Raw genomic sequence first — 27,917 nt, 5'->3', positions numbered from 1 at the left:
AATCCACAAAAGAAGTCAGGTAACCCAGGGGTGGCCATATTTTCAAGTCTTTGTGCCCAGTTTTAAAAAATAAAATTTGGTTTAAAGTTCAGAATAGGACATGTTGGCACTGGGTGTGACAGCATGTTCAAGAGAGGAGAGCAAAGGAAAGTTGAGATGGGGCAGTAGTCTACAATGACAGAGGGGGTCAGGATGGATTCCTGAGGACAGGATGATGATGGCAGATTTGAAGAGGAAGGGGAACAGTACCTGAGGAGAGGAAACCATTAGCAATATCACCTAACACGGTGGGCAAGAAAAGAAGTTGATTGGTCAATAATTTGAAGGGAATGTGGTCCATGGGGAAGGAGGTGAGTCCCATCAGAAAGATGAGCTCAGTACATGCATGGGGGAGATAGGACAGAAACTAGAGAAAGGCACAAGGTCAAGGCTCGGGCATGGGGGATCTTTGAGGAAGTTTGGCCTGGTGGGCTAGTGGAAGGGAGGAATGTTGCAGAGGCAGCTGGATGGTTTCAATCTTAGAGACAAAGAACTCTTTGAGCTTTTTAGCTTCTCGCACTTGCTGTTGGAGATCAAGATGGGGAAGGCAGGGGAGAGATGTTAAACAGACGATTTGTAGTGGAACAAAAGCCAGGGTTGTCTTTGCATTACAGGATGATGCTGGAAGAAAATAAGGAAATAGATTGATTTCTGGACTCCAAAGGTGTCAAGGGGTACGGGGAGAGAGCGGGAGTATGACGATGAGATAGAGGAACAATCATGATCATATTGAATGGTGGAACAGGCTCAAAGGGCTGAATGACCTATTCTTGCTCCTATTTTCTATGTTTCTATGATTAGTGAAGAGTTTTTCCATAGGAGAGTAGAACCCAATAGTTCTTTATGTGGCCGAGCCAGATATGACGATGAATGACTAAACCAATTATTTGCCATAAACATTCAAGTTTACGTCTTTACATACGCATGCATATGCATACACACACACAGACAGATATTCTTATACATACATACATGCATATTCATGCACACATTTACACAAAAATATTCATACACACAAATACACACATACATATGCATATATATTCAGACACATACATAGACCATACATGCAGATACATGCATATTCATATACACACACGCAAACATACATACACATACATACAATGACCAGTGAACCACATCAAATAGAAACTGCATGTCCTTTTTGAATTTACAGGATGCTGCAGGTGTTGGTCATATTAACATAGCAGTGGAAGTGAAGCAATAAGAGTTCTCAATAGGGGAGAGGAAACTTTGTCATATTTCTACCTCATTTTATTGAGGACATGGCACACTGGGAGTGAAGAGCAATCCTTTCATCTTTGCTTCTAACATATTTGAGCAAAAATTAAACTGGTTGGCTCTATGTTAGTTTCACTGTCTTTTAGAAAACCAAAATAGGTCATAGGTACAGGCTGATTGTTGTCACCAACATGGCATTCATCATCATTTTATTCAATTTTACCTATCAGCTGTGGTGAGGTGGTAGCATCTTGGTCACGGGTTTAAGTCCCACCTCACAGACCTTCCCTGAACATCATTAAAACAGGTTAGCTTGCCACGATCACATTTCTGTTTGTGGGATCTTGTTGTGCACAAATTGGCCATAGCATTTCATTGAATATGACAGTGACTATGCTTCAAAAGCACACCAAAGGCTGTGAAGAATATCTTGCAAATGCAAGTCTTTCGTTCTCTATATGTGTTTGCATTTGTATTATGCCTAATCATTATCAAAACTCTTTCTATTTATTACTCAGGGAAGACAAAAATGAATCATTTGTTTATAGAGCCATTGTATGGTATGGCATTGAGCAGCATGCAAATAGGTAGCCCACAGCTGGTGACAGCAAATGCACTAATCGACAGTTATATGAACAATAGTCGGGGAATTCTATTCAAAGTATTGGGAACCTGCTTCCATATTGTGGAGTCTTGCTGTTTGTTGTTAGATTTGACTCTTATTTAGGAAAGGAAGAAAATTAAAAACTCCTTCAACAACCCGCCCTAACAACATGAGAACCTGAAGGGAAGTCATACAGCAAGAGGGCTTTATCTCACAGAGTTTAACCTTAAGATTTATTCCAAGCATTTAACATTTTTGAAGTTCTGTTTTCCAAAAGCATCATGTCACTGTTCAGTGTCTGTGGGGAGGCAATGTCCCTGGTACCACTCCCAGGCTGACTTATTGATGATAAACATCAAACTTTGCGAAAAACAGGCTTTGCAGTTGCAGAAGAAATTTAATTTTTTAAAGTTTGGAAGTTACCCCGATTGTGAGTTGAAACATTAATAGCAAGGTGTATTTTTATCATTTGGAATTGGGAAGTTTTTGATGTGTTCTCCGATGAATTTGACATGTCTATGGACTATTGAACACAGAACTATTGCTAGGATTGGCAACTTTGCTTGGATATATTCCTGGAGGCTTCATCACATGACCCCTCAAACCTCAAACAGCCCCACTCACACACTCCTGCCATTGGTCAATGAATACACCAATCCTCATCATGCTCTGCCTTCCCTGCCAATTGGAAAACAAAATGTTCATTGTCTGATTGGATGCTTCTTAACCATTAGTCAAATAGCATTTTTCCCTAACTCTAACAGTTTTATAACAGAAGTATTCAACAAAGGTTTTTTTGAAAAGCTCAAAATGTATTAATGGACCCAATAACTTTTCTCTCACGTTGTCCTGGATGTTGATCTTCAGTTTAACAGCGTTTAAGAATAAGGGGTCTTCCATTTAAGATAGAGATAAGATTTATTTTTTTCTCTCAGGTTGTGAATCTTTGGAACTCTCTTCCCCCATGAGAGCAGTGGAGTCAGGGTCAGCGAATATTTTGAAGGCAAAGGTAGATAGATTCTTCGCTAACAAGGGAGTCAAAGGTTATCGGGGGTGAGCAGAGTGTAGAGTTGAGGCCACAATCAGATCAGCCATGGTCTTATTGATTGGTGGAGCAGCTTCGAGGGGCTAAATGGCCTACTCTTGCTCCTAATTCATAGTTTCAGGAGGCTTCATGACAATCCTGGAGAGTTGGCAACACTACCTGTACTGTATCTGCACTCCTTGTGAGCTCATGGGCTGGCTCTTCTAGCTGTGGCTCTGTCCAACCACACTAAATGTAGTAACTCTTTTTGGTCTGCCCAAAACATGTTGGTCTTCCAGTGCAAAGAGTTGTCCCCGACCGAGTGTTACAGACTGGCACATTCCAAGGTGCAGGGCTACGTGCTGAGGGACACATTAAAGCTTAGGGGCAGTCATTGCAGGGGCACAATGGGGACAGGTTGCTAAGGCCCTCCTGCCATTGTGCACCAAGGGGTGGGAAACTGTGTAAGGCCCCTCAGACTGCATGTTTAACATGTAATGAGCCTTGTGACTATTGGCAGTAATTGTAAATGTAACATACAGTAGTGCAGGAAACGGATTTGTCTTTTCTTTATGCAATGCCAACTTTGAACGGTCCTGTAATGTGCATTTATACATTTTATGAATTAAGTAGCTCTCACTTCATCCCGCTTGATGCAGGGGCTGACTCGTGTAGAATATTGGGGGGGGGGGGGGGGGGTAGTGGGAGAGGTTGGTGGGAGCACAAGAAGACGAGGCTTCTGCACATGCCCATAATAGCTTTCTCCAGCGGGGGCAGCTTTACATAAGACTCCGACTCTGTTATCTGAAGCAACAGTAGGAGCAGCTTGTGGAGGGAGGCCGTGAGCCCAGGAGCTTGTCCACGGTGAAAAAAAGCCAAACTCCTGTGCTGGCTGACTTGTGTAGTGAAAGCTGTGGATTTTCCCTGGAGTCTGAGCTGGTCACACACACACACACACACACACACAGAGGGAGAGAGAGGCTCTTAACATTTCTATACCCACTGCAGAACTACCGGATGCCTGCTTCAACGAGGTCTTTACTCTCGATTCGTCAAAACTCCAACTGGTGTGTGTGTGTTTGAGAGAGAGAGAGAGGGATAAAATGCAACGGATCCAAAACTTAACAGTTTGCAGCTGAAGATTCTCTCCTGTCTCTCTATCAGCCTCTCCTGTGTGTGTGTGTGTGTCTGCGCTGGGCTGGACGAGGCTCCCCATGGCTTACAGAGAGTGATGGTTGGACAGAGCGAGAGAACGGTTCGTTTCCAGAAGGGTCCGATTCTGATCCATGGGTCTCAGCAAAGCTCAGCTGGCGACGGCGCGGCCGACATAGCCTGCCGTGCTCCCGGTACCGTGGACACAGCCTAACTCACGGCAGCATGCGAAGGATGGGTAAGCCTTTTGCCCGCTGTCTGTCTACCGTTTGTAGTCGCGGCTGGATTAGGAGCCTTATTGAAGTTGCTTCATCTCCTTAAAGTTGTGGCCATTGTGTGTGTGTGTGTGTGTGCGGGCTGGAATTGATATTTCTAATGGTGCAGCTGGTAAGATGTGAAGGGGATTTGGTGAAACTCTGTCTAAATGATTTACTGCAATAACTTTTCCTCGTTGCAGGTCTCAGTGTAATTGCACTATTAAGTGGTCGAGTTGCAGTATTAGTGATGGCACCTACCGTCTTACTGGGTATGCTCTCCACTGCTGAACGAGCCTGTCCGACCAATTGTAGGTGCCATGGTAAAATAGTGTACTGCGAGTCACTCAGCCTCCAGGAGATCCCCACCAACATCTCCCCAGGCTCCCTGGGGCTGTCACTGCGCTACAACAGCCTGCAGACCCTCAAGCACAACCAGTTTCTGGGGCTCAACCAGCTCACCTGGCTCTACCTGGACCACAACTACATCGGCCTGGTTCACGAACACGCTTTCAGCGGGATCCGCAGGCTCAAGGAGCTCATCCTGAGCTCCAACAAGATCACCGGCCTCTTCAACAACACTTTCCGCCCGGTCACCAACCTGCGCAACCTGGACCTGTCCTACAACCAGCTCCAGTCGCTGCAGCCCGAGCAGTTCCGGGGGCTCCGCAAACTGCAGAGTCTGCACCTGAGGTCCAACAACCTGCGGACCGTGCCTGTCCGGATCTTCCAGGACTGCCGCAACGTGGAGTTCCTGGACCTGGGCTACAACCGCATCCGGAGCCTGGCGAGGAACGCCTTCGCCGGCCTCAGCCGCCTGGTGGAGCTCCATCTGGAACACAACCAGTTCTCCAAGGTCAACTTCGGCCACTTCCCTCGCCTGGTCACCCTGCGCATCCTCTACCTCCAGTGGAATAAGATCAGCGTGGTCATCCAGGGGATGTCATGGACTTGGAGCTCGCTGGAGAAGCTGGACCTGTCGGGCAATGAGATCCAAGCCATTGGCCCCAATGTGTTCCAGTGTGTTCCCAATCTGCACACTCTGCACCTGGACTCCAACAAACTCACCACTATCGGCCAGGAAATCCTGGAATCCTGGATATCCCTCAGCTCCATCAGCCTCTCAGGGAACATGTGGGAATGTAACAGGAACATCTGCTCTCTGGTGAACTGGCTGAAGATATTTAAAGGCAGGAGGGAGAACACAATGATCTGTGCTGGCCCAAAGCAACTGCAGGGGGAACAGGTGATGGAAGCGGTCGATAACTACAGTCTCTGCATTAAAAAGCAAAGAGTCACCACCCAGATGATGCCGGGCAGCCCCAAACTGCAGGGCAGGCCCACATTCAAAACAAGACTTCCCAAAGCTAACTCTGAAAGCAAAAGCCAATCTCCACTGCCAGCCAGTGCCAGCCCCCCAGACCCCAGCTCTGACTCTGATGTGATCGAGCCGGTTTCCTTCCACAAGATCATAGCAGGGAGCGTGGCCCTCTTCCTCTCTGTGCTGGTCATCTTGCTGGTCATCTATGTGTCCTGGAAGCGCTACCCGGCCAGCATGAAGCAGTTCCAGCAGCGCTCGCTGGGCCGAAGGCGCCGGAGGAAGAGGCAGACCCTGAAACAAATGGTCCCCAGCACCCAGGAATATTACGTTGATTACAAACCGACACACTCCGAGACCACGGAGATGTTGATGAACGGAACTGCCTCTTGCACCTTTAACAAATCTGGCTCCAGGGAATGTGAGGTATGAGCTTCTTATAAAGCAAAGGGTTAGAGATAAACAAAGCCAAACTATGGCGGGCACCTGGGAAGAACATGTTCCCCTTTCGGTCCAATTAACAGAATGTTTCCCTCTGTTTGGATTCCACACGCAATATACTGTTTGATTGTAGGTGCACACATCCTTGCTAAAAAAAAACATATTTAGCATTTCAATAGCAGTTGCTGACTTTAATAAATGTGTCCATTGAATTATGTTCCCCCCCCCCAAAAAAAAACATATCTGTCACTGCTCTCATTCCAGCTGTGCCTTTTTTATATAAAATTTCTATTCTTGCCAATACCTTGCAGTCACGTTGCTTTCTTGTCCAGCGCCAAGCAGTTTTAACGCTGTAGATATCATACCGTGTCATTCTGCATGTTCCATTTAATTCATCTAATTGCTGCGTGACTGCTGACAGCAGCTGACCGATTCAAATAAGCATGATGCAATTTAAAGAAAAATAAATCAGTCATTAGCTCCTTCCGAACTTTAACTTGTATACCATTTAATATCTTTTGAAGGCAGTGATGGAGAGGATTGAAACTTCAGCTGCATGTAGTGCAGATGGGGAGCTGGCACCCTGACACTATGCAAGTCTGTCACTGAGAGCTATGGAAAGTGTTGGGCTTGGCCACTCTCACATTCTGGAGTTCATCAGTGCAGATTTGTCAACTTTACTTAAAGACTATAAGCACAGATGTTTGAAATGATTAGCAGGTTCAGTCCAGTAGATATGGAGAAACTCTCTCAACAGGTTGGGGGACCAAGGACAAGGGGGCAAGAATCTTAAAATGGGTGCTGAGCTGCTCGAGAGTGAAGTAGTGAGCATTTTTTCACACAGAGAATAATGGGAATCTGGAACTCTACCACCGCCCCCCCAACACACCCCCATCAAAGTCTGCAGTGGGGTCAACTGGAGCTTTCAAGACTGATTAATATTTATTTTTAGGTAAGGATGTGAGTGATAGGAGTTGATCTCACTGATAGTTTTACAGGCTCAAAGGGCCGAATGGCCTCCTACTGTTCCTTATGTTACCATGACAGATGGAATGGGAACAGGCACATCAGCTTGATGCTGTTTCTCAGAGGCCAAAGCTACGTCAGCACCTGGAGATCTATAATGTATCCCTTACCCCTTCTACCTGGGTGTGTGCCATGTTGGCACTGCATATCCAAGATGAAACATTTGAAGTGGCATCATCCCTCATTTTAAAATCCGGGAATGAGAATGCGGGCTGTTTAATTCCTATAGTACTCTCTTTACCAAAAATTATTTCAAACAACAAAGAAAGTTGAGAGAGGAGGTGGGGATTTCCCTGTAGAACATTCAGTATATTTTGGCATAGTAATACAGGATAGTCTGATCTATCAAAGCAATAAAAGTTCGTGGATTTGAAGGCACACATTTCAAGTAAATAATTGTCCAGTCTGATTTTTAAATAGCCCGCAAGAAATTTTAGTTTTGGCATATTATTTGAGAAGCAAATATAAATTTCCTCCTGCTTTTCCCACTATCTGGATGTTGGATTTGTAATTATGTAATTGTTTGATGAGCTGATAATCAATTATATATTTAATGGACTGGGTGAAAGAATTTGAGTTTTTGAAAGTCGTCGGACCTTGTTATTTGGAGACACATGGGTTTGGTTTGACAATCTTACCTCAGTGCAAAATATTACAATGTGCTTAGAACATGCATGGTCATGTAACAGGACTGTCAAACACGTTAGGAAAGGCTATTGCTTCTGTGTACAATACTGCCAGCATTGGCCTAAGCAATGTCTTACAATATTTAAAAATGAGGTTCTTGAGTGACAAGGTTTGCTAAGTTAATTTTGCAGCACACTTAAATACTACGGGCACGCAAGAGAGTCTGGTACTGTTCTGATGTGTTCTACCATAGAATGCTCAAATCAACATTATGGCTGGGATTTGCTTCATGGTTGTTTGCTGATCTAAACTGTATTGTTGGGGGAAGATGCTGACCAAAGGTTAAATGTTAGACAATAGGGAGGGGATGAGAAATCAGAGATGGAATTTACCTCTGACACTCTTGCACACACTCATAGGCTGTGAGTTGATGCAAGAAATAATATCGGGATATGACTGAGCTGGACCTGAGTTAACAGGCGATGGGCAGCTCAGGCGAATTTGAAATGTACAAATATCACTCAGATCTGGCAGTGGAGCTAGGGGGTGGGGGGGGGAGTGGTGAAATGGGCCTATAAAAACTTGCTGTAGTATTTATTTTTCAAAATTTGAAAGTTTAATCATCTGTGCAGGCTTATTTTACAAAAGAGTAATGACATATATAAGACTGTGAATGGTTTCCCACAGTATGTGGAACAGGATCAATAAACTAAGGAGAAATAATTAAACAAGGAAGGAAGGTATTTTAAATTCCGGCTAGCTAATGCACAGGAAAATCTATCACACGAAGCCTTGTTCAGAAGAGAGACCATTAATTAACAGGGCACTGTTGCCAGTGTCAATTGTGCTACATGAGTTTTATAGAATAATATCTCTAGTGTTACATTGGGTAGGGAACTAGGACACTGTCAGGTTTATGACTGAACATTACTGTTATCTCTGCAGAGCGACAGCACTGGAAAATGGAGGCTCTAGGCCTTATGCCATGATTAGAGCAACAGACACGTTTCTGCTTATTTCCTTTTCAGATGCCTTTAACACAATGAAAATAATAAGTATAATAATCGCTGTGACTTAAAATGCAAAGGTTAGGGTTAGGGTCAATTACATAGAACATGCAGCATAGAAACAGGCCCTTTCCTACAGCCAATCTCATTGCCAGCGAGTCTATTTTGTTGGACTTTGTTGGGGTTTAGTGATACACACAATATAATCATATGCAACAAGCACTGCTTCTAATAAGAGTTGATAGAATTATGCTTTATCTTTCAAAAAGTTGTGATGGATGACCATTATTTAATTGAAACAGGATGATTTCCTACTTTTCCCACTTGAATTAGTAAATACACAGTGTCTGAGCTGCATTAATGCTGTTGCAGTTGAATTATGGTCTGCACTGATAGACAGAGTCATGTATTTATTTGGAGCACTATCAGTTTGCAGTTCACCTCTACTGTATGGCTAATGAATTGATTGCAGAAGGCAAAGCCTGCAAGGGCAGTGATACAGTGCCACTCAGGTCAATAGGTGTTACTGCATTACTCTGCACCTCACTGATTAGTACCATTCATTCCACTTGCTTCATTTTTATTATACAAGCAGAAAAAAATTGCAAGTATATTCCATGTTTAAATGTAAATGAATTATCTAATGCATTTATTATATGGGATCTTCAGCACAGAAACAAGCCATTCAGCCCAACAGGTCTATGCTGGTGGAATCTCCTCCCACTCTCATTACCTCTCCACCCCCCCCCCCCCCCCCCCCATATGCCCACTGAGTCCCTCCATTTCTTTCTCCCTCCCCTGAAAGCTATCAGTGTCCTCTGCTTCAGCCACTGCACAGGGGAGAGAGTTCCACATTTTCACCACTCCCTCTGTAAAGACATTTCTCCTTTATTTTCTTATTTGATCAGTTAGTGGTTTTCTTTCTATTGATGCCTGCTTGGCCTCAGAAACACCCAGCTCCTTACAGTCCTCACTCATTGCCAGGTGCCCTCTGTAGTATAAAGGGTTAACAGAATGGATATGCTAATCTATGGGCACATGATGATGTGGCACTGACATCAGGCAGTCATGTGTGAGGTACTGTAGAGAGCAAAAAGGCAGCCCTGAGGAGAGATATGCCTTCCCTGTACTCACTATTTACATGCTGTAAATAGTAAATACACTATTTATTTAAGCAGATACCCCAATATCCCAATGGCTCTTCCTTGCTAGAATCCTGGCTTAGGACATTCTACAACACCCTCTTGGTTTTGTGTACCCCACCTGATGGTGCATTGGAATCCAGCAAGCAGGACTATTCTGGGACTCAGGGCTCTTGGGGGAGAGACACACAAAGTTAAAGATTGAAAGGAGGCACAACGTAGGTATTTAAAATGCTGAGCAGATTTCACGTAAGTGTAAACAACCTATTCCACTTACATTGTGAGCACAGATGGAGAGGGACAGATTTAAAATGAGCAAAGTTCAAATCAGTTATCTCCCTTGCCTGTGAGTAGAGGGGATAATTGCAACAGATTTTTGTCTCAGACCAAAATATTTGCTTTGTTCATCAGTCACGGTTCCTTGAAAGTTGGATTTTTTTTAAAAAAAAGACAAGCTGACTGTATTTATCTTCAGTTTGCTGGGGATTCACTGAAGGATGAGACATGTGAGCCCCTCTTTCACAATCAAACAGATATTAAGGAGTTATTTCTGTCCTGGGACAAAAAACTGTTGGCAATGCCCAGTTTCTGACCAATGCCGCTGGCAGGCGAACCCCATTGCTGGCAGCATCACCCCATAAAGTGGGCCTTCCTGGATTCACGCAACACAGAAGGAAGGAGGCCATTCAGCCCATTGTACTGGCTCTTTAAAAGAACTATCCAATCATCCCACTCTCCTGTTCTTTCCCCATTGCCTTGTAAATATCTCCTTTGCAGGTATTTATCTAACTCTCTTTTGAAATTTACTACTGAATCTGCTTCTACTGCCCTTCCAGGCAGCACATTCCAGATCATAATCACTTCATGTGCAAAATAATTTATCCACATCTTCCCAATGCAATGACAGATCACTCACTATATTTAGAAGCAAACTTAAATATATATATTAATCTGTATATATAGATAAATATATGTAAATAATATATATAATATGCACATAAAACAATGACTGTGGTATTCCTGATGTGGGAGTGTTCTGCACTGTCATTGGCTATGCTATACCTGACTTAGGAGTGAGCTATGCTGTTATTGGCTGTCATATGCCTTGTCTGGGAGAATTCTGTACTGTCATTGGCTGTGCTATACCTGGCCTCAGGGTACTCATGGTGTGACTAAATGCCACAATTCAACGTTCTAACAAAGATGAAGAAAATCAAATGAAATTAAAATGTTCCCTGAAATCCTGCAACATACTTTAAGCTACACAATGTCTGCCCATGATTTGCATAAAGGAATATCACTGTTTTTAAGAAGGACATGGAACACAGTGAGTAGGATTAAATTCTTATTACTTAACCAAGTGCTCCACAAGTGAAAGCTCCATATTTTGTTTAACAGTGTCCAAATCAGTTACCTACCTGTCAGTGTTCCTATGTACCAAAAATGGTTGTGAATCTATGGAATTCACCACCTCAGAGTGCAATGGATGCCGGGACGCTGAATAAATTTAAGGAGGAGATAGACCGATTTTTAATTAGTAACAGGTTGAAAGGTTATGGGGAGAGGGTTGGAAATTGGAGTTGAGGCCGAAATTAGATTAGCCATGATCGTATTGAATGGCGGGGCAGGCTCAAGGGGCTGAATTGCCTACTTCTGCTCCTAGTTCTTATGTTCTTGTGTTCTTATGTATACTATACCCTTTCCCCAGAGGGACACTTCCTCCTTCTGGAGCACCTGCACGTAGTTTGGCAGGTTCAGAGCTTAGGACCACCCAAGTATGCACAAAGATACGGCTAGAGTTTAACCAGCTAAAATCAAACAGGTCACCAATACTAAACACCACAGCCTTTCCACTGCTGGTCCATCTGGGAAAATGGTACCTTTTGGGACACTGGCTCACAGTATTATATGGAGTATTGAATGAGAAGAATATTGGCCCCCAGTGATAAGGCTACTCCCCAGGTCCACAGTACTGAGGATATAGACTGGCTGACTAGTCCTTAACACTGCTTCAGGGTACTTCAGGGCCATTTGCTTCAAGCATCACAGCTTCAAATTCTGCTCAAGAGTCTTCTGCACATAATTGAGGCTGGCATTGCAGTGAGGCACTGAGGGAGTACTGCACTGTTGACGGTGCTTTTTCTCAGATGAGGTGTTAAACCAAGGCCTGTTATGCCATCTCTGGTGGTCATAAAAGATCTCACTGCACTATTTCAAAGGAAGTTTTCACTGACATCCTGTGCCAATATTTATCCTTCAACCACCATCATTAAACCAGATAATCCAGTCAAATGTCTCATTGCTATTTGTGAAACATTGCTGACACAATTGGTGCCACATTTCCTACATTAGAATAGTGACTTCAAAAGCACTTCATTGGTTGTGAAATGATTTGGAATGTCCTGAGGTCATTAAAGGCACTATAAAAATGTAAGTCTTCTATTAGACTGAGTCTAATGTGGACAGTGGACTTGCCAAGGAGTATGACTCTATGAGAAGTATTTAGATAAGCACTTGAAATGCCATAGCATACAAGGCTACGGGCCAAGTGCTGGAAAATAGGATTAGAATATATAGGTGCTTTGGCATGGACACGATGGGCCAAAGGGCCTGCTTCTGTGCTGTATAACTCTATGACTCTATGAGAACAGTATCTGATGATCCTCTTTACTATGTTATTGATACATCAAAATCACACAGGTGCTTCTGGTCACAGTAAGAGTCTTAATGTTCAGTTTGTATTGGTCAGAGAAGATGGAACTGTGTCACATACCTGTAAAAAAAAACCCAGAGTGATGTGTTGTAAATTTCTTGCATACCTAGATGCACTTGTGTGCTATTTAGCGCAGCCCCAAACAGCCAAGCCTATTTAGCTGCCAATGTTCATGGCCATATATCTAATTGAATAGTTAATGCACACAGTAGTCAGACAGCAGAGGGCTACTGCTCCTGAATCTGCTGCCAGTGGGGAGCCTTGTTCTGTCGACTGAAACGTAATAAGAAATGATGGGCAGCATGCCCAGGATTTCCCAAAATGCAGAGCAGGGGGGATGAGGGGAGCAGCTTGTCCATGACGTTGCAATATGCAAGGGCCAGGGCAGCCTGCCCAGGGCTTCCCAAAGCGGTGTAGCCCAGGATTTTCCGATATGCTTGGCAGCTAGATGAGGCTCCCTAATGTCATCTGAAGTTTATAGAAGCATTTTGTGTGGTCAGTTACTTGTTTAATAAAATGGTTGATCGCAGTCTAAATTCAGCACTAACAATTGGCTCCTGTGGTGTTCCACGTGGCGAGTCAGTAAGTCCTAGTTTCTATCTGAATAGTTTTCTAAATATTTTCCTCACTTTAGATTCCTAAATTCCCGATGTCTTCAATTCTAATCTGCTGCTTAGATCCAGTCAACAAAGTGTGAAGGTAGAGTTGTGACAGTGAAATTGTGAGAGAAAGTAGCTGTGGCAGGAAGTGCCACTATACCTGAGATTTTCACATTATTGTGAGGAATCTCCCATGGTCAGGCTCAGGGCTGCTTAGAGAAAGTGATGTACTTTTTTGCTGAGTTTGTTGCAACAGTCTGGCTCAGGGTACAGCACCCCCTCTGGAGTAAGTAAAAATAACAGGTTTTTCTGAACAGAGGCTACAGTGCTATCCCAGGAACAAGTCAGGATAACAAGTTATAGAGTGATTTCAATGGAGTTGGATGCAGACGTGTTGCCAATTCAAATATTTTACTGGATGTATAGATAGGTATCTGCTGTAGAGTAACGGAACCTGTAATCTATTGCACATAGATTTCTAATACATTTCTAATAGTTCCTTGTGCACCACAGTAACTGTTTTCTAACTCCATCATAATTACAATATGAGTTACGTTTAATCTCTTAAAAACAAAAAATAAGAAAAAGCCCCTGGGTTTGGGCCATGATAGTGAATGACCTTCAAGCCATAACCATGAGAATAGAGCAAAATCAGCTAAAGAATGAAAGAGGAACTCTTGCTGTGTTATTGAAACTCATGCCTTTTTTTTGAGAAATTTATTTTAAATAGTGCTTGCCAGAGAATCAACATCATATTCCTGGAGCTCATAGTTATAGAGATTGTGAAGCAGGAACAACCTATACAGAATCGTCAGTTTCCCCTGTAATCACTGTGGTATGTCTTAATATGTGACAATGCTGCTTACCTATGTGCCTAATAACCTAACAGTAAGGAAGCCTCTAGTGAATAGTGACCAGAATGTCACATCATTAATTAAGAAATAACAGGCCAGAAAACTATGAACTGTTAGTTTAGCACCAGTTATAGGGAAATTATTGGGACCTGTCATCAGGAGCAGCATGACTGAGTACTTGAACAAATATGAGCTGACCAGAGAGAAGCACGTGGATTTGTGGAAGGCAGGTCACGCCTGACTAATCTAGTTGTATTTTTGAGGAGGTCACTAAGCTGGTGGATAGGGAATGTCATTAGATGTTGTCTATATGGATTTCCAGAAGGCGTTTGCTAAGGTTGCACAGGATGCTGTTAACAAAAAAATCGCGGAATTGGAGGTAACCTTGTTACATGGGTTGGAAATTGGTTGGGAGGTAGGAGAGAGTGTGTAAGGATAAGACCATAAGACCATAAGACATAGGAGCAGAAATTAGGCCATTCGGCCCATCGAGTCTGCTCCACCATTCAATCATGGCTGATAAGTTTCTCAACCCCATTCTCCCACCTTCTCCCCGTAACCTTTGATCTCCTTACCAATCAAGAATCTATCTATCTCGGTCTTAAATACACTCAATGACCTGGCCTCCACAGCCTTCTGTGGCAATGAATTCCATAGATTCACCACTCTCTGGCTAAAGAAGATTCTCCTCATCTCTGTTCTAAAAGGTCTTCCCTTTACTCTGAGGCTGTGCCCTCGGTCTCTCCTACTAATGGAAATATCTTCCCCATGTCCAGTCTATCCATGCCTTTCAGTATTCTGTAAGTTTCAATCAGATCCCCCTTCATCCTTCTAAACTCCATCGAGTATAGACCCAAAGTCCTCAAACTATCCTCATATGTTAAGCCTTTCATTCCTGGGACCGTTCTCGTGAACCTCCTCTGGACCCTCTCCAGGGCCAGAACATCCTTCCTGAGATACGGGGCCCAAAATTGCTCACAATATTCTAAATGTGGTCTGACCAGAGCCTTATAAAGCCTCAGCAGCACATCCCTGCTTTTATATTCTAGTCCTCTCGAAATAAATGGCAACATTGCATTTGCCTTCCTAACTACCGCGTCAACCTGCAAGTTAACCTTAAGAGAATCCTGGACTAGGACTCCCAAGTCCCTTTGCACTCCAGATTTCTGAATTCTCTCCCCATTTAGAAAATAGTCTATGCCTCTATTCTTCCTACCGAAGTGCATGACCTCACACTGCCCCACGTTGTATTCCATCTGCCACTTCTTTGCCCATTCTCCTAACCTGTCCAAATCCTTCTGCAGCCTCCCCGCCTCCTCAATACTACCTGTCCCTCCACCTATCTTTGTATCATCCGCAAACTTAGCCAGAATGCCCTCAGTTTCTTCATCTAGATCATTAATGTATAAAGTGAAAAGTTGTGGACCCAACACTGACCCCTGCTGAACTCCACTAGTCACCGGCTGCCATCCTGAGAAGGACCCCCTTATCCCCACTCTCTGCCTCCTGCCAGACAGCCAATCTTCAATCCATGCTAGTACCTTGCCTCTAACACCATGGGCTCTTATCTTACTGAGCAGCCTCCTGTGTGGCACCTTGTCAAAGGCCTTCTGGAAGTCCAAGTAGATAACATCCATTGGCTCTCCTTTGTCTAACCTACTCATTATCTCCTCAAAGAATTCTAACAGATTTGTTAGGCATGACCTCCCCTTGATGAAACCATGCTGACTTTGCCCTATTTTACCATGCACTTCCAAGTATTCTGAAATCTCATCCTTAATAATGGACTCTAAAATCTTACCAACGACCGAGGTCAGGCTAATCAGCCTGAATTTCCCATCTTTTGCCTCACTCCCTTCTTAAACAGGGGGGTTACATTAGCGATTTTCCAGTCCTCTGGGACCCTCCCTGACTCCAGTGATTCCTGAAAGATCACCACTAACGCCTCCACTATCTCTTCAGCTATCTCCTTCAGAACTCTGGGGTGTAATCCATCTGGTCCAGGTGATTTATCCACCTTCAGACCTTTCAGTTTTCCTAGCACCTTCTCCTTGGTAATGGCCACCATACTCACCTCTGCCCCCCAACTCTCTTGAACTTTGGGGATGTTACTCGTGTCTTCCACCATGAAGACTGATGCAAAGTACCTATTCAGTTGCTCTGCCATTTCTTTGTTCCCCACTACTACTTCTCCAGCGTCATTTTACAGCGGCCCAATGTCCACTTTTGCCTCTCTCTTACCCTTTATATATCTAAAAAAACTCTTGCAATCTTCTTTTATATTACTGGCTAGTTTACCCTCATATTTAATCTTCTCCCTCCTTATTTCTTTTTTAGTTGTCCTCTGTTGGTCTTTGTAGGCTTCCCAATCCCCTGGTTTCCCACTGCTCTTCGCTGCATTGTATGCTTTCTCTTTAGCTTTTATGCTGTCCCTGACTTCCCTTGTCAGCCACGGTTGCCTCATCCTCCCTTTAGTATGCTTCTTCTTCGTAGGGATGAATTTTTGCTGTGCCTCCCAAATTACTCCCAGAAACTCCTGCCATTGCTGTTCCACTGTCTTTCCTGCTAGGCTCATCTCCCAGTCAATTCTGGCCAGCTCCTCCCTCACGCCTCTGTAGTTGCCTTTATTCAACTGTAATACCGTTACATCTGATTCCAGCTTTTTCCTCTCAAATTGCAGGGTAAATTCTATCATATTATGGTCACTTCCTCCTAAGGGTTCCTTCACCTTAAGCTCCCTTTTCAAATCTGCGTCAGGGAATGTATTCTGATTGGCTGGATGTGACAAATTGGCTGGATGTGACAAACAGTGTTCCCTAATGGCTTGCACTGCGTTGTCTCTGAATGAGGGAATAAAGAGTTGTCTATCCATGTTTGCGGTGACACCAAGTTAAGTTGTTTGGACGTGAGCCAGAAGATATATGCAAAGAGACTTTGATAGTTTATGTGAGTGTGAAAAGCTCTTACAGATGGAGTTCAATGTGCGGGAGTGTGAGGTTATCCATTTTTGATTCGAGAATGACAAATCAGAAGTCTTTCTAAATGGCGAAGGAAAAGGAACTGTGCTGGAGCAAAGGTATTTAGGTGCCCACAGACACATCAATAAAAGCTAGTGGACAGGTACAAAAAAAAAATCTGGAAGACTGATGGAACATTGGCCTTTATCTCAAAAGGGTTGGAATTGATAAAGGAGGAAGTGATGCTCCAGTTATACAGAGTCTTGGTCAAACCCTGTCTGGACTATTGTGTTCAGTTCTGGAAGCAAATACTGCAGTGCTGGGGTACAGCACAGATTCACCAGGAGGATGATAGGATTAAATTATGATGACAGTTACAAATTTGTAATCTCTTGGGTTGAGAGGTTTAAGGGGTAATCTGACCAAGGTGGTTAAAATGTTAAAAAAGTTTTGATAGTGTAAATGCAGGGAAATTATTTCCTCTGATGGAACAATCCAAGGGGGGAGAATCTTAGAATTAAAAACCAGGAGTAAAAACAGGAAACCCTTCTTCACACAGAAGCTAATGGAAATCTGGAACTCTTTCCCGGCCCAACAGGTTGTGGAGGCAATTTTTAGGATTGAGATGGACAGATTTTTAATGGGTATCAAGGGAAATAGTGTGGAAATGAAGTTGAGGTGATCTGATTGGCAGGATGGCCTCGAGAGGCTGAATGGCTTACTGCTATTCCTATGTACAGTCTTTGAGGACTGAATTTTCCCAGCCCTGGGCAGCTTGGGAATTGAATTGGCTGGGCACTCCACAGAGGTGGGCAGCTAATTACGCTGGTTCAGGCCCCAATTAGGGGCGATTTTGTGATCTCGCCAGCATTTTGCCGCTGGTGGAGCCACCCTTTGCATGGTGCAGAGGTCACCAGCTCAATGGAGCTGGCCTTCCTAAGGCAGGCTGGGGAGTCTTTGAAGCCATAGGCTTCATGCCCCGTTAGTGGGGCCATAAGGCTGCAATCTTGGTCAAGCCCGATCCAGTGGAAGGGTTCCCCCTCCATCCCTATGGACCTGGTGGCCTTAATCTTGTTTATTTCAGACCTGCTGCCCAAGATAGTGAAGGCGCCTCCGTGTTGAGGCATCCTCGCAGTCTGCCACCTGCCTCTGCAATGCCCACTTCTCCTTGTGGGACTGCCAAGGCTCCAGAGCTGCCTGCCCTTTAATCGGGCTCCAGCGTGGAGAGTCCACCCTCTGTCCTTAATAAGTGCCAGGATCCTGCAGCCTGATGTAAAATCCAGCCCTGAGTGTTTAACAGAGCAATGTTTTGGTTGGAGTCAGAAAACTTAAGCAAGTTAAAACAAAAATTAAAGCAAAACTGAAGCCAAGACGATGCAATGTTAACTAGGACTGCTAACCAATACAGTTATTCTTACAGACTGTTAACTAGTACAGACAATTCTACAGATTGTCCTTAACACAAGCTATGCAAATCAGTCAATGTCAGTGACTAGTAACTATAGTCAATGCTGAATCTTACAGCATTGAAAAATAAATTGTCTAATTACCTAATAAACTGATATCTGAGGGAAATGAGATTAAACTTTGCAAGTCTCTGCTCCCAGCATGCTCAATAGGAGCTGGGATTGGAAAATCCATATAGAGGTTAGTGCCCAATTATTGACACTTTTGTTTACTTTTTAGCTATTAGGATGAATGGCGGGAGAATCAGTAGCTTTGTTCACCAGGTTCACTGATGCCTTCACTTAATTTCCCAATCTGCTTTCCCGTTAAGCAGGACTCCTCTGCAGGAGTGGAGATTTATACTGTATGTTACAGTCACAGCATTGGGCAGCAACTGGATGAAAACTTTCAGCTAAAAATCTATAAGAACTGCTACATTATGAAAAATTCTAGACGTACTCAGTAAGTGTCCTTACCCTAAAACACTTGCCTCTCCTTTACAAATTTCTAAACACCTGCCTTTTTGACCAAGCTGTTAATTACCCATTCTAATACCACCTTTTTTTTGGCTCAGTGTCAATTTTTTTATCTGATTTTATTCCTGTGAAGCACCTTAGGACATTTTATAATGTTAAAGGCGCACTACATTGAAGGTTTTTATTATACCCGCAGAACCAAATCTGGCAATGCTTGGGTTCCAAGCTGTGGTTAACATGGTATGAAGTATGCACATTCTCAATAATACAGATAGCTAGTCCCATGTTCCAGTTGTACCTATCAGCCATTTTGTTGTTGTACTGGTGTTACAGTTTACTCAAGGTGTCTGAGTTGCTGTGGCAACATGCACTTTCACAAGCATTTGGAGTCTGGAGCTATGGACAGTGATGGCAGAGGCACAAATGTTCGTTCCATCATATGACTGACCAGGAATCTGTCCCGCCTTCACCTCCTTCCATTGACATGTGTTGGAAGGATTTTCAGGTTGATATTCAAACTGTTTGGCCATGTTATGAATACACCTTCCTTGGTCAGTAAGTCCTCAGGTGGGGCTTTGTTTGAGTGCATTAGGCGTGAACCCTCACCCATTGGAAGCACACATCAGAAAAGTAGATGTTTTCCAATATAGATGCAAAATCGTGGGGGTATGCCTGCAATTTCTCAATATTTGTTGGGGTGCTCATTCAGAAGATCAGCCTCTGATACCATTTTGGTGCCATTGAAATTTGTTGACTAGACATCAAGCTGAGCAAAATAAAATTAACCTTTACCTGATCGGTATTAGTCTTGGCTCATTGGGCAGCAGTGTTGTTCCAGCCCCACTTCAGAGACTTAAGCACACAATTTAGGGTGGTGATACTTCTGTGCAGGCCTGAGGGAGTGCTGCACTGTTGGGGGCGCCATATATCGGACAAGGCATTAAAACTGTAAGGTGGATATAAAACATCCGATTTTACAATTGGGAAAGGAGTAGGGGAGTTCTCCTTGGTGTCGTACCCAATTTTCATCCCTCATCACCCAAACAAATTTTCTGATAAGTGTCAGTTTCCCTTTCTTTACATTTTGAAAAAAGAAACAGAAGCATTGGGCTGAATGCTACCGACCCATGGATGGTGGGAATGGAGGTGGGGAAGCCAGTAAAGTTACGGGGAGCCATGCTGCCTTTTCGCCACTGGGGTGGTTTCTCAGCAGTGGATTGTGAGAGGGATTGGCTGGGTTCCACGAAGACAGGCAGCCAATTTGCATAATTAAAATCCCAATTATGGCCACTTTACAGAGCTATTGATATTTTGCCGATGGTAGAGAAACCTTCCCCTGTCGCATGAGGAGGCTGCCACATTCATGGAGATGGCCTCCTTGCGGCAATCCCGGCGGGAGTCATAATAGCCAAAGGCTCCATGGCCCAAAGAGGGTGCTGGGAACAGGAAATAGTCAGCCCCTGTGACCCCAACAATCTGATGCTCCCCCCCACCATGAGAGGTTTCCCCTCCAGCTACAGGGCCTACTGTCCTCAGCTCCCTAATTTTTAATTTTTACAGACCTGGCTGAGAGCGCCTCCATTTTGAGAGGTCTTCAAGGTCACCTACTTGCCCAAGTAGCGTCCACATCTCCCAGTGGGGCTGCTGACACTTCAGAGCTGCTGGTCCTCTGATTGGGCCAGCAGCATCAGGATGCTGACCGCTATCCTTAATTAGGAGGTTGCCTGTGGTAAAATTGCAGAGCCGGCAAATGTGGGCTCAGGACCCGTTTTCAGCCTGCATCAAGGTCCTGAAGCCTGCTGTAGGATTCAGCCCATTGGCACAACAGAGACAGCCTGTCAATTATTGCACATTTCATGTGAAATAAAATAAAATATTGTCAAAAGTATCGCACACGGCACCCACTGTGCTACCCAAGACACTATGGATATTTCTCAGCTAACCAGATGTAAACTGGAGTACCAAAAATAGGGAAAGCAACTGCTCCATAGATTATCATTTTGACAGGACACTTGCTTCAAAATCAGAAGGTTGTAGGTTCAAGCCCCACTCTATATATCTGAACACATGAACTAGGCAAGACTTAACTTGCAGGGTTGAGTGTCCTGTCTGCTCTTTCCTTATTGGAGACATTGACCTTGAATGCTGACTCTGAACGCTGACTCTGAACGCTGACCCTGAACGCTGACTCTGAACTAAGGTCCTGTTTGCTTAGATGGACCTTCAAAATCCCATGATGCAACATGGCTTTAAGCGAACTCCTCTAGAAAGACAGATTCATTATCAAAACCTGGATTACAAAACTCTCCATCGCTTCACGGCTGCATTAAAACCTTCCAATTCTATCACAGCTGATCGAAACTCCCCATCTCTTCACAGCTGGGTTTATAATCTTTCCTTTTCCCTCATAGCAGGTTTAAAAAGTTTCCATCACTTTTACTGATGAAGGCAATTTGTTAACCACCCTAGTTTTTTGGCATTCTGCCATTTCCACCAATAAGATTGTGTTGCATGAATTTGTACATCTGCCATTTTGATCATTAAAATCTATGAAAATGAAGCAGCAAACATTCTGTTCAAAACCTGAGGAAACTAGGAGTGGAAATAATTTATTATCGCCCAGAAGATGAAGCTAATGCAAACTTATATAAATAATTTTTGCTTGCTTTGTGCTTGGATGTTTTTTATATTGGCAGGACTTGTTGCAAAAGAAAAGTTCTATCAAAAGAACATCATAACACTTGACACTTTGGAACTTGGATGGTATTCCCTGTTTAGTTAAGCCCATGTGATTTGGTTTGCAATTTTAAGCAAACCTTTGATTAGAAAGTCTGTAACTCACTGCAGAAACTAGCAACTTTTATGGTATTTGACAATACACTGTTAGTTTCTTAAAGTCTCAGTGTAACTGGCCAGTGAGAAGCTTCATATTAGAATGACATTAGGTGAGATCAAATAGGATATCACGATAATAAAGATAGCCAGAGGGGGCTAAGTGAAGTCTTGTGACATAGTGGTAATATCCCTGGGCCAGAAGCTGTGGTTCAAGTCCTACTCCAGGACTTGATGGCCACGGAAGGTGTTTTCGTACCCCGGCCAAAATGCCTGTCTAACTATCAGCCTGTAAATCCTTCCAACACGCCTGATGACAGGCAGTAAGAGTGGGAGAGTTTTCTGGTCAGCCAAACTGCAGAAGATAATGGCAAACCACTGCAGCACTTTGCCAAGCACAATCATGGACCAATCCAATAGAAGTCCATGATCACCAATGCCCTCTTAGGGCATGATACCTGGAGAAGGAGGAGGGAGATAATTATTAAAATAGGCAAAGTAGAGAGGATAAAATTCTGGGGGCTGGATGGATTGCAACCACCCAGACTAAAAGAAGGTAAGGAAGAGTTTGCAAAAGCACTAGGATTATAGATATTCAATAAAAAAGGGAATGATGCCAGAGGGCTGGTTGACAGCTCATGTGATTCTGATATCAAAAGGGAGACCAGATAGGTTAATGTCAGCATTAGGAAAAGTATTGGAATATTTACTCAAAAGTACAAATAAAAACCAAAAGTGTAATAAAGAACAGTTAGCATGGATATGAAAAGGCAAGGCCATGCTTTATCAACCTCATTGAATTATTTGAAGAAGTAACAGAAAGCATAGGTGAGGTTAAGACTTTGTTTTGCCTCCAAAATAGCGCTCATGGCATGCACACATGCTTCTGCTGCTAGAAGCAGTCTGGTGAGGGCGTAGCACGTGTCCAGGAAACGCTCGTTGGAATATAACATTGATTTGACACCAGCACTGCTAATTTGGAACTCAATGCTTCAGCTGATACCCCCTTTTAAACATGCTTAGCAGGATGTGTGTTCAGTGCAGGAAGGACCTCCCCCCATCAGTGCTATTTAAAGGAATTGTCAACCGCTTTCAGGTTAGCTGTTCATTGATTTCTGCTGAATTTTGCTGTAACTGTACAAATGTTTTGTGTTGCTAGAACTGTATAAAGTAGCTGAAGTCTACAGGGAACTGGTGTTGTAGGGATTGAAGGACTTTGTCCTGACTTCAATGATTCTGCACAAAGCACTTGCTCCCAAATTTACGTGCAGTGGAATGTATCTCCCTTGGAATATAGCACGACAGGGAGAATGAGCAGAGGGCCTACAGAGCATGACAAGCTAATGGAAGAGGGAGGAGGTGGAAGGGAAGGAGAGCTCCTAGCAGGAGGCTATACCCACCCAGGGTTCAGGAGTGATTCTCCGACTTGAACCTCAGCGAGGAAACGATGCATAAGACATCTCCAATTCACTAAGGACATAATCCCTGAAATCTGCAGCCACAACTGCAGCCTCAAAGCATGGCAAGGATGGCATTAACAGTGACTGTGAAGATAATGTGGCCATGAACCTTTGGGTATCCAGCTCCTTCCGGGCTGAAGTAGGTAATATTTGCAACATCTCACAGTTCGTCATCTAGTGTTGCATCGCAGAGATCACAGAGGCTCTGTATTCCAAGAGACCGCAATACATTTCATTTTCACTTGCCAGAGAGAAGCAGGTGGAACAAGCAGGTGGCTTTGTGAGGATTGCAGGCCTCCCCATGGTGCAGGGTGCCACTGACTGCACACACATCACTTTGCAGGCACCGCTTGTCAACTCTGAGATGTACCATTCCCTCAACATCCAGCAAGTGACCATGCCGAGAGAATCATGGGACAGGTTTGAACATGGGGGAGCACATAAAATCCTGCGGGTACTTTGCCTGTCACCTACCTGCCCACCCATGCTCCCACCGCAATTAAACAGGGGACCAGGAAGCCATAGGGCAGTTGGCCACCTTTAGGCCTATTGAGGCCTACAAATAGCTAATTACTGGCCACTTAAGGGCCTTATCCCACATTCATGGGTATTATACCCATGGCAGTGGAGGGGGGAAGCCCAGTAGTTTTAGCTGTGCAGGCTGGTGTTGGGCATGGGAGGGGGAACCTCCTTAGTGGCCCCTTGGTCTATGAGAGGCAGGATCCAACCCCAAGATCATCTCCTCACCATTTAACCACCCCCCTCCCACCCTCTCAAACTCAACCTTCACCCTCACCCACCTTGCCTGGGTGAGACCCCTGACCCCGGAATTACCTGGGTTCCTCACCATGGTGGGACTGCCTGTAGTCCCAGAAGTGGCCACGATGGCTAGACTGCAAAGCCACCAGCCATCCAAAGATGGCAGCTGTCTAAGGTTGGAATCCTCCCAGTAGAGGGGCAGAAGTCCCACCTCCAAATATTTAACGCTGTTCTGGAGCATTAAATAGCTGCAGGGCAGCCATCGGGATCGTGGACAGGTTCCCCTTGAGTTTTTAGCAGAAACTGTTAGGCTGAATAGCCTGTGTCTGTTTTGTCAAATTCTGTGTATGAACGACAAAATTGGCTACAACTGTCGCTCCTTTGTGAGTGACTGGGATTGCTTAAGAGCAAGTAGAAACCAAGGGCTGAGTTTTTTGTTGAGCGGGCAGGCACCCCCAACCTGAACAAGAATAAAATAATGCACGATGATGTCGAGCGAGCGTCCCGACGTCATCGCGCACTCACAATATTTCGCTTGACGGGCGTGTGCGAGAGGCGGTAGCGTGCCCGCTGACAATTAAGCAGTACATTAAGGCCCTTAATCAATTCATTAAATTGAATTTTTCGCTATAGGCCAAACGGCCTTCGGATTTTGAGAAAACCTCATCCACGGGTGGGATAAGGTTTCTGACATTAATTAAAAATAAAATGAAAACTTTTAAATCTAATTTTTAACATGTCCCTGCCCATGTGGCGGAGACAGAGTCACATGAGGGGACATGTGTACCTTAATTTTAAGATCTTTACTTTTAATGTTGAAAATCTTCAGCTCCCTGAGGCAGCTCTGTGCCTTCAGGGAGCTTTCACTGAGCGCACCCGCATGCATGCGCTGACTTCTGCACTCGCCCTCCTCACCGCCCCTCCACCCAGCAGTGCTGAGTGTTTCAATGCGCGATTCACCACTAATTGGCCAGCCACCGTGAAATCGCGGTCGGGGCCCGCCTGCTGCGCCCGCCCGACGAGGGGAAACTCCTGCCCCAAGAGGCGACCGTCACAGCACGACTTACATTAATGGTGAACCAGTTCTCGGCAATTCAGGTTTAGCACATTTCAGTAATACACACTGTCTATCCTAGACCCCCAAGAAAAAAAGTCAGCATGTTCTATTAGAATCCTAGGCATGGACCCTGTGGATTACTGGGATATCCATTCTTTTTGGGTTCATCTGAAATTCCTAGTGCCATTATTTTAACAGAGACAGTAAACCAATTTTAAATGGGTTAACACCTCCACTTATACAGCGGAGAGAGAACTTTGAGATAAAGTCATTAATATCCGCATGATATTACTTCAAAAACCTAATTACTGGTGCTATTTGATTTATCCCTCGATTTAACTGGCACTCTACATTACAAAAAAGCCTCTACTGCCTCTGATTAAAACGTGGGTTAGTAATATTTAAAGAAAGCAACAGCTTCTGATACTGACTGCCCATCCAGCCAGAGATTGAACACAGTACCTAATGACTAGCAGGGATGACAAAGGATCTCTCATTGTGGTTGAGATGTCTCCAAGGTGCCATTCCTGGCCATAGCAGTTTCGGGACTAAGTCAGTTCTCTCTAACGGACTCGATATCTCAAACCTGGCAGCTATGCAATTCACCAGCATAAGGTTGATATTTGGCCAGCCTCCCTAACTCATTAGTCATACCTGGAGAGTACATCTGTCACTGGGATGCTGGGATTCAGCTCCAGATTTTGTTTTTTGCCCAGATGCCAGGGTTTAGGTCATCTCCTCACAGCTGGAGAAGAATTTGGAGTGGAGGGGGCAGATCCCATTGTCATGATCCATTTAGGGATCAACATCGGTTGGACTGAGAATGAGGTTTTGAGGAACTGGGTTCTAAATTAATAAGCAAAACCTCAAGGGTAATAGTCTTTGGATTACTATCTGAGCCCAAGCACCAATTGGTATGGGGTTTAGCAAATTAGAGAATTAAATGTGTGGCTCGACATGTGGCGTGAGAAGAAGGGGTTTGGATTCATGGCACTAGCACCAGTACTTGGGAAAGAGGGAGCTGTTCCCTTGGGATGGGTTCCACTTAAACTGAGCTGGGACCAGTGTCCTGGCAAATCATGTAACTAGGGGTGTGAATAGGGGTTGGGGCGGGGTGGGAGGTCGGGGCGGGGGAAACGTCAGGTGAAGGGAAATTTAGAAATCTAAAGTGAAAAAGTGAAAAGTTAAGGTAACAGCAATGTAGCGATTTGGGTAAAGATAAGCAGAATGGGCAGGAAGGGGCAGAGAGTTTATCGGTAATAGGCAACAGCGAATAAGATTCATGCAAAGAATAGTGGCAAATGAGTAAAGTTCAAGTCTTCTTACATGAATGCAAGAAGCATTCACAATAAAGTAGATGAAATACCACCACAAATAGAGGTAAATGGTTTAGATCTAATTGCCATTACATGGTTACAAGGTGACCAAGGTTGGGAGGTAAGTATTTCAGGGTACACAACATTTCAAAAAGACAGACAGAATGTCAAAGGGAGAGGGGTAACCCTTACAGTAAAAGATGACATAAGGACAGTGGTGGAAAGAAACTTGATTCTGAAGATCAGGAAGTAGAATCAATCTAGGGGGAGATTAGGAATAGCGGGAGTCAGAAAAGGCTAGTGGGAGTAGTCCATAGGCCCCTTAACAGTAGTTATACCATTATACAGAGCATTAAGCAAAAAAATAATTGGAGCTTGTAGCAAACACAATGGAATAATCATGAATCTTCATATGGACTTGACCAATCAAAGGTGGTCTGGTAGATATGTTTGTAGATGCTTGCACAACAGTTTCCTGAAACAATCTCTTGTGGTACCAACTAGTGATAAGCTATTTGAGATCTAGTATTGTGTAATCAGGCAAGGTTAATTAGTAATCTCATCATAAAAGATCCACTGGGAAATAGTGATCATGATACATTTGAATTCCATATTAAGATTGAGAATGACAAACTTGAATCCAAAACAAAAATCTTAAACATTAACGAAGCATATTACATAGGTTTGAGGGGACAGCTGGCTATAGTTTATTGGGTAAATAGACTAAAAAGTATGGCGGTAAATAAACAGTGGGAAACGTTGAAAGAAATGATTGAAAATGTTCAACAAAATAACTTCCATTATAAACCAAAAACTCAGGAAGAAAAATGCATCTCTGGCTTAATGGAGAAGATATGGATAGTGTTAGATTAAAAGGCTCATAATGTTGTGAAGAATAGTAATAAGCCTGAGGATCACAAGAGGTTTAGAAACCAGCAAAGGGTGACCAAAAAGTTGATATAAAGGGTAAAAAGAATATGAGAGTAAACTAGCCAGATATAAAATTGGCAGGGATGTTGAAGACATATTTTGCATTTGTCTTCAAAGTAGAAGACACGAATTACATATCAGAAATCAAGAGTAACCAAAGGGCTAATAAGAGTGAGGTAATTAAATAAACTAATATCAGCTGAGAGAAGGTATTGGAGCAATTTAAGAGATTAAAAGCCAACAAATTCCTACGGTCTGATGATCTATATCCTAGAGTTCTACAAGATGTAGCTGCAGAGATAGTGAATAAACTGGTTATGATTTTGCCAAATTCCCTAGACTTTAGAATAGTCCTAGAGAATTGGAAATTAGCAAATGTAACACTCCTATTCAAGAAAGGACAGAAAGAGAGAATAGGGAACTGCAGTTCAGTTAGCCTGATATAAGGCATCAGGAAAATGCTGGAATCTGTGCTGGAATCTTCACAGTGCACTTAGCAAATCATATGATCAGACTGAGTTAACATGGTTTATAAAAGGAAAATCATGTTTGGCAAATTTATTAGAGTTTTTTGAGAATATAACCAGTAGGTTGGACAAAGAGGAACCCAGTAGATGTAGTATACTTGGATTTCCAAAAGGC

At 43.7% G+C, this 27,917-nt stretch overlaps 2 protein-coding genes across 2 annotated transcripts in view; one reads left to right on the top strand and one right to left on the bottom strand.

Annotated features, from left to right (window-relative positions):
• The window catches only part of LOC144695011 (catenin alpha-3-like), a 1,693,436-nt gene that overhangs the window by 1,006,675 nt on the left and 658,844 nt on the right, over positions 1-27,917 (bottom strand). The window lies entirely within an intron of this gene.
• Positions 3,721-27,917, top strand: part of LOC144695010 (leucine-rich repeat transmembrane neuronal protein 3-like) — a 306,095-nt gene continuing 281,898 nt past the window's right edge. Inside the window, exons 1-2 of the mRNA XM_078565865.1 lie at positions 3,721-4,299; positions 4,519-6,059. Coding sequence (XP_078421991.1) covers positions 4,287-4,299; positions 4,519-6,059 — 1,554 coding nt within the window. The 5' untranslated portion in view covers positions 3,721-4,286. The remainder of the gene's footprint in view (positions 4,300-4,518; positions 6,060-27,917) is intronic.

Source organism: Cetorhinus maximus, chromosome 20 (genome assembly GCF_964194155.1).
Source record: "Cetorhinus maximus chromosome 20, sCetMax3.hap1.1, whole genome shotgun sequence".
NCBI lineage: Eukaryota > Metazoa > Chordata > Chondrichthyes > Lamniformes > Cetorhinidae > Cetorhinus > Cetorhinus maximus.
Note: the sequence above shows the minus strand (reverse complement) of the source record. Positions and strands in the feature narration are given on the sequence as shown.